General features: G+C 29.0%; 1 protein-coding gene across 1 annotated transcript in view; it reads right to left on the bottom strand.

Annotated features, from left to right (window-relative positions):
• The window catches only part of LOC111623371 (MKL/myocardin-like protein 1), a 31,454-nt gene extending 20,307 nt beyond the window's left edge, over positions 1-11,147 (bottom strand). The window contains exons 1-5 of the mRNA XM_023365922.1: positions 10,899-11,147; positions 10,383-10,677; positions 6,608-6,673; positions 4,866-4,921; positions 211-286 (exon numbers count right to left, since the gene is read on the bottom strand). Of these exons, the coding sequence (XP_023221690.1) occupies positions 211-286; positions 4,866-4,921; positions 6,608-6,673; positions 10,383-10,677; positions 10,899-11,147 (742 nt within the window). The remainder of the gene's footprint in view (positions 1-210; positions 287-4,865; positions 4,922-6,607; positions 6,674-10,382; positions 10,678-10,898) is intronic.
• Positions 11,148-12,984: the final 1,837 nt, after the last annotated feature.

The following is a 12,984-nucleotide window of genomic DNA, read 5'->3' as shown; positions in this document are numbered from 1 at the left end:
TTAAAAAATGAAAGAAATAAACTCTCTTTTCCCATAAAAATTTATGAAAAATTAAAACAGAACTTGAGAGTGTTGTGGAAACATAAATTTCCACAATTTTTCAAGCTTTCTGTTTTGATTTCTCAGATTAATTTTCAAAAACACTTGATGAAAGTCAATGAATTAATCTTATAAATTTTTTAAATGAATGTATGTCATTAATATTTTTACCTTCCAAAATATGTTGCTGTATTAACTCCTGTCTATCAGGTCTTCGCTGAATTTTATTTTTTAAAATGTCACCCATCTGAAAAATATATAAAAATTAAATGCTAGAATATTTTTAAGATACTTATTAACTTAAGTAATATTTATTTTAATTAAATTCTCAACATTGCTACTATTAATTGCAGTTTAAATAAAAAAAGTCATTACTTAAGTAACTATTTCATGAAAATATCTTTTCTTCTGAAACTAGAATTTATCAATTTCTCCCTTAACATTTTCATGTGAAATCAAATAATAAAAAATATTATTATTTACTTTTATTGAAAGTAATTAAATTATTAAATATAAACTGTTATAATTGTACAAAAAGTACATTTTGCATAGTTTTTCTTAGAATACTTTCTTCCAGATTTAATTATTTTTCCATTATCATTATAAATTTATTCCAAAATTATAAAATTTATCAACAAATGCTTAAAAAAATTAAAACAACCAAGATAAAATTTTAATGAGTAATGAAAAATATTTTCTATTATGTGGTAGTTAGTATTAAAATCCCAAATATGCAGAATTAAAATTTGTGAAAAAATGTGCTAAATATTTATTACTCTTTGTGAAAAAATAAAAATAATTTATCATCATTTTTTTTAAAGGAAATAAATTTCAGTAAGTACAAAACTGCCAAAAGATTTGAACAATAAAATATACACTTTTGCTATTTTATGGCATTTTTTAAAAAAATAATGTAAAATTTTCTGTTGAAAACATGAAATTTCACAGATTAATTACCCATCATTTTATATATACTTGAAATGTTATTAATATCACAAATATAATGTAAACCTAATTATTATACCATTAAAATTATTCATTTTACATGAAATTCTGTTATAATTATCTACTTTTAATAGAATTCCATGCAAGTTACACTGCCCAAACCTCTAGTCAGACCCCCTGATCAGACTGGAGGCTTAAGCAGCATAATAATGGAAGTTGTGAGTTCAAGTCCTGCTCAGAGCCGATTTTTCTTCCAGAATATTCTAAATTATTTAATAAATATTAATTTAATTATAATTATTAAATTTAATAATAGATGACACATAACATCTCTCTTTAGTGATAAATTATTTAGTAATTAAATATAATCATGGAAAAGTAGCTCAACGTAATCAGGTGTTTGTTGGCTTTACAAATTTATTGAGTTTCATGATGTTTGTTTATGTATATATACAACAGTTTTTGCTTATTAAGAACTTTACATTTATGAGATTAATTAAAAATGAGGGAGTTATTTTGGCATTGACTGGCTGTAACAACCTGTTGCTAAGCTGTTTTGCATATTTTTGCAGATAGATTATATTTACAAAAATTTATTAATATATATTTTTTTTTTGCAATGGTGTGGGCTCGTCACAGTTTGTCACAGGTTATTTATGTTAATTTTGTATGTATGAAATATTGTGTATTAATTATTATGTATGGAATTCCAAGCCAATTCCAGGGAGCTGGTCCTTATAAAGAAAAGACAACTCTTCCTGGGGCTTCCACCAATGTCTCTGAGTTCGTTTGTGTTACCACACTGGTCCCCGAAGGGCCGATCTCTGTGTCTGGGTTCGAGAATACAGTAGAGCATCGATTATCCGACCCCCAATTAACCGTCACATCGGTTAACCGACCGTTCTAGTCGGCAAATTTCAAATGTCCGCTAGTGATGTGGTGCTACAATATTTGGCTATGTCTAGGATACTTTAATATTATTTTTGTTAAATTTTTGCGTGTTTTAGCTAGCAACATGACTCGGCCATTAAAGGGAGGCCAGTATTTAAACGAGACTTAATTTTCTAATTATGAGTGGTTGTTTGTTTTGTGAGCAATAAAATAATTTAAAAATAATTTTTAACGATACAATAGCGATGATTATTATTTTTAAAAAATTTGTTAGGCTAAACATCGATGAAAATTCTACATGAAGTTGGTTAATAGCGATATACTAATATATTAATTACATGGGATATCCTAATATACTATACTAATAATGTATTTCTTTCATTCTTTTCGGTTATCCGATTTTTTCAGTTATCCGACCAACCTCAGTCCCCAATTGAGTCGGATAATCGATGCTCTACTGTATTAACCTGATTCCCTTTTGCTCTCTATGGAACTTTGAGAAAGAATTACCAGCACTGCCATGGCATGCAGAGGAGCTATGCAGGCAGTATCTTCAATTCCAGCAGGAATACAAGGAAGAGATCAAGAAAACGAAAATAGTCCTGGCATGCCTTTTGTTCTGGGGCAGGCAGTGACCCTTTTAGTTTTGTATATAAGCTCAGTACTAACAAGCTAAAGACATTGAATCCCATTAGTAGTGATGATGCTATGTCTGCTGCTGATGATCTCCAGACCATTGTTGACAGGCTCTTTGAAGCCTTCTGCCTCAACGATCCCTGCAAAGATATTACAGAACAGACCAGTATTACGAATCATAACCATGCCAAGAACGAGAGGTTCTTGGCATGGCTCTCAGGTGATGACCCGCCGTTCTCATTTTTGGAAGTGGCTGACATCATTGCCAGGATGCCAAAGAAAAAGACTTTTGACATTGATCAGTTAAAAGCCGATATTATTCAAGAAATCTGTAATACAAAGTTTAACAACTGTAATATCTCTATTCTTTCTGATAGCATTGCTACTGTCCAAATTCTAACCAATAAGGCTACCACACACCCCATTGCAAGAAACATTCTATTTTCTATTGACCAGTCTAGCAATAAATTTTCCATCAAATGGATTAAGAGGTACTGTGGCACTCTGGCAATAAACATGTGGACATGCTTGCACGTACAACAACTATGCTCACGGACATCATTCCAGCATATGATCAACTTCCAGTTTCAAGGCTAAAGCAACTTCTGTGGCATCAAACTGTTGCTAAATGGCAGGAGGAATGGGAATAAACCCCAAAATCACACATCACTCAACAATTCTTTCCGGAGATTACAAGAAGGCTCAACTAGAAGTGGCTTCGCCCTCAGCACTGCAGCTTGCAAGTGCTCACAGAGCATGGGAGGTTTAATGTCTACCTGTATAGGTTTCGACATAGTGATAATGACAGCTGCCCCATCTGTGGGGTGTGTGACTGAGTCAAGCATTATCTGCTGTTGTGCCCATTACTACAGGACATAAGAAATGAACTCAAGCTGCATGTAGATAAAGACAACATTTAATAAATTTATTGACAAAAACAACTTTGACTGGCCATGTAAGCCAGAACACATTGCATCAAGCAAGAAGTACTTTTCTCTCTTTGAAAGGATGGTTAAATTCTATTTCAACAGAACATTAATACACTGATTACTGTTTACTGCTTCAGCTTCAGTATTGCTGAAGATCTCACATGATCTTCTGTTAGCCTACTGCATTCTTTATTGTCGGTTGCTGCACAATATCTGCACACTGTTTTCTTTCTGACTAATGGTTTACATAAGTTATTTGAGCTCCCTAGAAGAGCTTCTTTATGTACCCATCGTGTGTATGCTGTAGCATAAGATTTGTGTAGTGTTTGTATATTTGTATACTAATCTATCGTATATATGCAGACTCTGTTCACTTTGCTCCATGTAATTCATGTTGATATGCTGTTATTGCTATTGTCTAAGGAGGGATGTCCAACCCGCAGCCCACTTAATATTTTTATGCGACCCACTGTACCCTAAATTTTTTAGGTACATTTTCATTTATTTTTGTAAAGAATGTTATTAAAAATTAACCCCATTTCACTGGATACATGTTGATGTTGTAATGACGTAATTGGTACTACCCCACATGTATAACATACTGTTGTGAACAATTCTTTTCATGCATGAAAAACATAAAAACGTGCTGAAAAAATAGGTTGAGTGATTCCCATTTAACTAACATTCTTAGAACTAAAACTAGTACAATAAAAGCAGATATTAACAATATTATAAAAGGAAGGCAATATTAGAAATCACATTGAATTTATTTTTATTTTGTATAAGTACAATTAATAATACAGTATTTTATGTAATTATATATATTTGTTGTTAAAATTTGATTTTNAAAAGGTTGGACAACCCTGGTCTAAGGTGTTGGTTCATCTATCTGACTAAATAATGTATATTTTCACATGTTTTTGTTATTCTTTCCTTATCACAAATATTGTTGGTTCTCTAATCAGCATGTTACATCATTGTATTTTTACCCCAACTGTGCCCAGAAGTGTCAGGTAAAATAAAGTTTATTTTGTCTATCTGTCTGTATCAATGTCCTGGTACTAAATTAAATTAATTAATTAATTAAAACTGAACATCACTATACTATGACATTAAGGACATTAATAAGAACAGATAAATACTCTCTTAGTGAAAAACTCTTTTGGTATGAGTTTTGTATCACATTGCAAACATCACATGCTTATTATTTTGTTTTTTTGCACAATAACTAAAAATAAATATTTTTACTATAAAACTATTACATCAAGTTATGATCCAATTTAAATTTAAGAAATGTATGGGTCAAACTTATTCCAATGATTTGTCATATTTGTTTTACATAAAAATAAAAATTAAAAAAAGTCAATCAATCACTTTTAATCTTTAACATAAAACAAATGAAATTTTTAAAATATAAATATTTACCTTAGCTCTTTCCAGTTTTTGCCTCTGTTCATGAAAATGTGGTGAAGTTTTTAATGCTAGAAATGTAATTAGAAATTGATGAAACTCAAATAATAAATACCATTATATTATAAAAAATAATAAATATTTATTTTAGTTACATAAATAAAATTTGAATTTTTTAAATTACTAATCAAATTGTTGTGTTTAACATTAAAAAAATGCAGTAATGCTGTTGCATAACTTTCCTGACTAAAAACTTAAAATTGTGTAAGGTGCCATCAGTTATGAGATTTTATACAAAAAACTTTTTATATTATTACTTATTATAAAATGGCAAAATGCTTAATTTTGGAGGTAGAGATGAAGAAATTGTAAATGCTAATAACAAATAAAATCTTCATTAAATCCGATTCCACTCAAGATATGATGCCTGACCTCCCTCTGTCTCCCACCCTTGACCTTTAGCCACTAAAGTTTAATAGCACCAATGCTCCTAATATACAAACCTCCATGCAAAATTTCAGAAATTTTTCACAAAAGGCACAGTAGTTATTCAGCTTCAAATTGGGTGAACAAAACAGTGTCCTCCAACACACACAAACATCCATACATATAGAAAAACCCCAAATTTTATTTGCATTTTTTGATGTTTCATGGTATCTGAAGTCTGGAAATGTTAAAATGTTAAAATATAAAAATGTTACATGGGAGGTCATTTTTTGATCAATTGTCATATTTTCCCTCTGTTATATGAAACAGATAGGAAACTAATAACTAATATAGAAATAATATAATATTAAAGTAGAGAAACTAAGAAAGAAAATAGAAATTAATTTATAAGATTTCTGTTTAATAATGGTAGGGATTGATGCCAATTTATGAAAACATGTAATATATAATCACTTTTATTTCTTGAGAATAAAGTGGAATAAAGGCACTCAACTTTAAAACTTCACAGAAATGGATATACATAATATTCGAATATTTCTGAAAGGCTTTTAACCTGCAAGCACTTTTAATATTAATGATACAATATAAAATATTAAACTTGAAAATTAGAGTTTAGGAAACTAAAAATAATTTATTATAAATTAATGATTTATAGTTTATTCGCATTAATATTAGATTACAAAGATAAGGAAATTTGTGTTATAATAGAGCAAGATATTATTATAATTATGTTAAAAATTCCATCTAATTTTCTGCAAAATGTGTAATTAGTGAATAGCTTATATTAGTTTATGAAAAAGTCTGCTTACCATTTTAATAGTGGAATGATAGTAAAATAATTTCTAATAATTACTCAATCAACAGTATTAACGAGTTAGTTGTCGATAAAATAATTTTGTTTTCTTTTCTCTTAGTATATTTGTTAAATTGCATAACAATGTATTTGAACTATTTAAATATATGCATTGTTCAATAGTGATGTGTTTTATTTTCTGGCACTGATTATCACGTCGCAACTGTATCAGTTTTATTTTTAATTTACTTTCATGCAATAAATTACTGTATTTAATTAGATATTTAATTGGGATGTACAAATATCAAAACTGTATAAATTTAATTTTTGACAATATTATATAATTGATTTATAATTAATGTAAACATAATATTTGACATTTAAGATAAAAATTTAATTTTTGAATTTTGTTTGCTGAAGTACAATGTTATCATAATTTTTAAATGAATTTTAATTTTAATATTTTTATTTTACAGAAAATATTATATAAATGTCTTCTAAAAATTCTACAACTTACATGGCATAATTCCTTGTTCCACTAATTGATTGAGGGGTCTTCGTAACATTAGTTTCACCTTCAAAGCTGAAATATTTAAGATGTCATAATGAAAAGTCTATTGTAGATAAAGTGTTGTTGAAAATAATATATTTATAACCAAGTTTTGGATAATTTTCATCATAACTATACTCTTTGCCAAAAAAAACAAAGGAAGTACCCCACTGTAATTAAATTTTACATGTATGTATATGAGGACAAAAAATAATAATTAAAATTTCAAAGCAAATTGACTGTAGTCTATATGGCAACCTCTGGAAGCAATGCATGTTGATATGCAGCAAGTCATAAAATCAAAGTTCTTACACTGTCCTGTGACAGATTTTGCCATGTAGTTCATAAATGATGCTCAAAATCACAAATGTTCTGGGATGGCTATAGCTGATATCCCAACATGTTATGTCCTAGACATACTCAATTGGGAAGAGAACAGGTGATCTCTCTGGCCAAGGAAAGGTTTCAATTTCATGAAAACACTCTTAGAAAATGTAAATGAGTGCTACATGTAGCCAGACATTATCCTGCTAGAAAACAAAAGATAAACATGAGAGGACCACCAAAACTGCTGTCTTATCAACATACATGTGTAGTGACATAATGCAAGCTGATAGCCTAGTATGTATCATGTCATTACTAAGGGAAACCAGACATCAGCAGATAGGTTTCCACATACCATTACATCTCTAGTTATAATGACATGCAGCTGAACAACTGAGCCCACCTGTGAGCCCTGACTGACCCTTGCCCATATTCACACACTTATCATCAACACCAAGACAGAAATGAGATTGTTTGCTAAAGACAATTTGACACCATTCTGCAACTATCCATGATCATGGCATCAAGCCAGACAAAGTCTCCAACGTTCTGTCATTAGTGGCAGGCATCTAAGTGGGCGTCTAGAATAGAATCTTTGCCTTTACCAATTGCCTGGCAATGGTACAACTTGCTATTAGATTTTGCTAAAGGATGCCATATATTACTGAATGATGACTAATGATATCTTTGGAGCATTAATGTTTCCCTCACTATTCTGTGATCCTCCCTTCTGTGTGTCCTGAGGGCCAACTTTTTGATGAGTCCATAAATCTTCTACCCATTAATGCTTAACATTGTCTCACAGACGCATCACTATCTCAAATGGCAAATAATACACTGGTAAGACCAATCAGCTTCTTGAGTAATTAATTTATATTATAAAAATATAATTAATTTAAAGCTTTTATCATATGGCTTAAAATCTTTATTAGAATTATATCCAAGCCTCTTAAAGCCNTTTTGCCTGTAAAATTTTTTGATTTAAATATTTTTATGTTCTATTTATGGAACATTTGCGTTCCATTTTTTCGACCTGAAGATGGCCTATTAACTAGGCTGAAAACGTTTGTTTTTGCAAATTATATTTATTTCTCGGCAAAAAAAGGTGTTTTCGTTATTATTATTTAGTTGCTGAGCGCTTTAACAATAACATTTTTTAAATATAAATTTTAAAATAAACCTGTAAAAATGCAGCCAAATTCATTAAAACGAAATTATAGTTCAAGCAAAAATTACATTGGATTAATCGATATGCTAACAAAATACAAGAGAAAACATTAATATACTGCAACTGTTAGCAAGAACAACATAATACTTGTGCAATTTACTCTGAATTGTAGAGAATTATGAATCATAAATTATAAAAAGCTAAATTCCAAATTCCAAAGATTACTTCATTCATTCATTTGCCTAATAAAACATATTTTAAGAAATGCAATCATTTAGTAAAAAGAAATAGAAACATATTATAACAGAGCAGTTCAGTAAATATATATAAATAAAAAGATAATTCCATTCTTCAAAAATAAAGTTAAAAAAAACTGTTTCTGAGCCAAATTGAAAGGAATATGGAAAAAATAAAGTTAGATTTGTGAGCCTAAAAATGTTTATGGCATAACTATTTAATTTTGCAACATTAAAGCAGTGTACCAGTAATTTTTTAATATAATTTTTTATACAGAAAACTTTCTTTGTAAAGCTTTTGTTCTGTCGGTAAGCTGCAGAGAAGAAGGAACACACTAAGCAGCCTATGAGAGGCATAGGGACACATGATGCCAACGACAAGCATCTCAAATGCAAAAGGAGAATTTTTCAAACTTTTGTTAAACATACTTATACCAGATTTTGCTAATATGAAAGTGTGGAAAGTATTAATGTAAGAATTATAAGAATAATAAATGCACTTAAATATTTCTACATTTTTTTTTATTTAAATTATATCTATTTTTAATTATAATTACAATTATCAATTAACTCCATAAAACAAAAAGTGGAGAAAAGCGACAAAGTAATATATATTCTTTTTTAAAATTCCTTTTAAAATATAAATTCAAACAAACATTGTAGAATGTATTATTGTATATGTAGCTTTTATTTAACAACATATAAAATGTATAAAATAGCATAGATATGCCATAATCATCATTTTTATTATGATTTTGGTGTGATTGATGGAGTTAATCAATTTGGCAAGTGAAAAACCTAGTAACATTCAGTTCAGTCAGATTCAGTCAGTTTTTCACATACATTATAGAAAAACATCATTATTGTATTAAAGATTTTTCACAAAAATGAATAACTGTTTTGTTACTGTTATTGTACAATGGTTGTTATTATTATTTTGTTTAAATTGATTATTCAGAAACATAAATGATGTCTTTTTTGTCAGCTGTATTTGAGGTACCATCATGTTGATTTGTTCTTAAATTTTTATAAGAATCATGTTTAATAGAAAGAATGAAAAAATTATTTTTAGTTTAAATTATTTTTAGTTTTTAGTCATCTTGATATAACGGTATAACGTTTTTTTTCTAATAACAATTGTCATTAAAATTAAAACAACCATTCAATATTTCACAAGTATACTTACTTCTGCAGCAGTTAGACTGTAAGTAACTAATTTCTTTTACTTACTTTTTGTGATGAGATAACATTAAATAATTTACCATTATCTACAAGACATTGGTCAGCACACACTGAGATTGCAATGCTGCAGTGTGCGCTGGTGGATTTACATTACAGTATAGAGAGAGAGATATAATTAAATTGGATTCTGAAAGAAATAAAATTTTTTTTTATGGACAATAAAATTTTGTCATTAAGTGGAATTAATCCTTACTATTACGGAAACTTATTATGAATATAAAAAGTTATGAGTATATCAAGTTCTTTGACACTAAAATTTTAAAAAATTTGAAATGTGGAGTTAATCAATTTGGCTTGTGAATGGCTCAATTAATGCTATACATTATAATAAAAATAATTTTAGGGCAGAATATAAATTCTTGTATTAAGGTGCTAAGCTCCCTGGTGCCGGTTGTGGTAAACTGTAGAATTATTTTGTCTCAGTTCTGTAATTTACTGATGAGACTAAAACTTTATAATAAAAGATACAATTTTGTTCTAATTTTTTATGGTCATTTCCATTAGTAAGATAATCTGCAATTAATCTAATAAATGATTAAACTTGCATTCAAAACATTTTTTCCACATGATAGATCACTTGTTTGATTTCGGCATCATCAATTATTATTGAAATTTATTATTTTGCTTTACTATTACAAAACAGCTAATAGATAAATTTAGCAAACTGTAATCAAATTTTGCAAAAATAATTTGTACATAACTGACAGAAATTTCAGTTTTTGCAATAAAATAAATATTTAGAAAAAGACAGAAATTGACAAAAAATACTTACATTCTTTATTCTTATTCATGGCTTTCTGAAGAGATGCATCATCTACGATAGCCTTGGGAGGAGATTCCATGTCCCTCGTGTTATATAAGGGAATTATAATTTTCCCATTTTCTGTCTTGTAATGGGTATTTCCTTCGGCCATATTCGAAATACAAAAATTACAATCCTTAAACCACTCTGGATATATACTAACTATGGTTTCTAAAAGATCTTGATCTAACTGGATACCCCAATACGTTTGATTATCTCCTTTTTCTAGAAAAATAAAATCACATTCAATAAGAAACTGAATATTCTAAATATTCACTTCAAATTAAATACATATATAAATCAGTTTGAAAACTATTGAAATGGTGATCTATGAACAACATATAACAAAATAATATTCTTCTTTATCTTCGCCTTTTCCAATGTTTATATGGAGTTGGCATTTCCTTCTCTAATATGTTTTCTCCATTCCTTCCTATGAAGGGTGTCTTCTCTCTTAAGTCCCTTCTGATTCAAGTCTTCCTCCACCTTATCTTTCCAATGCAGCCTTGGTCTTCCTCTCTTCCTCCTTCCTTTCACTACCAGTTTTCTGACCCTCTTTCCAACATAATCTTCACTACTTCTCTCTATGTGACCAAACCACCTCAACCTGCATTCTTGCATCTTCCTTCTGTAGGGACCCACCTTATCAGAACCTCTAATAAACTCATTCCTTATTCTATCCTTCCTTGAAACTCCACACATCCATCTCAACATTCTCATATCCGCCACCTCCATCTTTCTTGGGCTCTTGTGATTGCCCATGTCTCAGCCCCATACAACTTATTGCAGGTCTAACAACTGATTTGTACAATTTACCTTTCAGTTTGCAGCTAACTTTCTTGTCACATAACACACCGCTCAACCATCCACATTGAATTCTATGTTGCACTTCCGAGTTCAATCCTCCCCCATCTTGACAAAGACCCCTAGATACTTAAAACTCAGAACTTAAAACTAGATACTTAAAACTCATAAAATTATTTTGTTATATGTTAACATATAGCAAAAATCTGACAAGTGCTCTTGCCAGATTTTTGTTATATATTACTCATAAATTAAGATTATATATTATCCCAGATTACTCATAGATTATCAACATACATTATATGTTATCCCATCAATCAAACAGGAGATAAAGGAGGCCATTACAAAGTCTGATAATTTTCGATTATACGACAATATAAACAATCTGTAACTCTACTCCATTACAGTTATTGTTATTATTATTATTATTAATTAATGAAAATACCATTCTGTATATGTAGCTGTATACCGTTTCCTTAATAAATTTTATCAATTACATGGCATTTAGCATACTGTACAGAAAACATGTAAATCTTGAAAATTCAAAGTTGCAATTATTTCGTCCCTTGAATTTCGAACTAACAAGGATTTCCTGTATTAGACATTTAGTAAATTTTATAAATTCAAATTCATTATGTTAATATTAAAAAAAATAAGTAAATGCAATCAATAGCTTTTTTTGTTTTATAGGAATGGATTCAATTAACAGAATAAGACACTACATAAGCAATCTGCCAGGAAAAAGTGTCCCCCAGAAGGACTTTCTATGAAACTGGTTCCTATTTAGATGTTAGAACATGTGAATAAAACCCAAAAAATTCCATAGGTTATGCACAAACCCAGTGTTCAGTAGTATTATTCACCAGCCACTGGTAGGCTTCTTTCTTTTTATAAATTGATATTTTAAAGCAAATTAAAATAGAAATGGAAAATTAACAGAAACTCAGTCTTGCTTTCAAATTAAGTTATTAAAGCTTAAATATTGTTCCAATTAAGTCTATAACTGAATATATAAAACTTGAAAGTAACTATAGCTACCTTAATTACCAATATATATTATTTTTAATCAAGTTCAAATCTCAATAAATATAACAAAATCTATGTGATAAAAGTCATTAATCTCATCTACAAATGTCTACAGTTTGGTCTCATATTTGAAATTTAAAAAAAAATCTTTACAAACAATTCTGAGTTCATAGTACTACAATTTCATTACAATGACAATTCAGAAATAATAAGCAATGAGTTGCTAACCAAAATGTTGAGATGAGAATTCCAAGTGTGTATATGTATCTCTAGTGCAGCAAGTAATTAATAATGTAATTCAATAGAAAGCATATAGATATGCACTGTACACTGTAATAAATATCATAAATTTATATATGAACATATAATTGTCAAATCTAAATGATATCAAAACAATATGTTTTAAAATTTAAAAAGTAAAATAAAATAATATACAGTAAACCCTCCATTTAACAGACCAGATTTAATGGACAAAAAATTCCTGTCTAATGAGAAAAATTTAAAGCATTTTATTCACAATTCAAGCTGGGATTAAAGAGTCACTGAGTCAAGTTATTATATTTTATTAATACTTTTACGTCTTATTAACATTTTAAGTTTGTCATTAATAAATTGAATGTGTTTTAAAAAAACAAAAAAGACTTTTGGCAATAACTGACATCACTTTTCATCGAATAATCTGTTAAATCGAGGGTTTACCGTATATATATTCTTAGTGAGTATGATTAAGCATTATTAATTA

Source organism: Centruroides sculpturatus, unplaced genomic scaffold (genome assembly GCF_000671375.1).
Source record: "Centruroides sculpturatus isolate CEXI.00-Female unplaced genomic scaffold, Cexi_2.0 scaffold220, whole genome shotgun sequence".
NCBI classification, from domain to species: Eukaryota; Metazoa; Arthropoda; class Arachnida; order Scorpiones; family Buthidae; genus Centruroides; species Centruroides sculpturatus.
The sequence above is the reverse complement of the archived record's forward strand: the minus strand, read 5'-3'. Positions and strand labels throughout refer to the sequence as shown.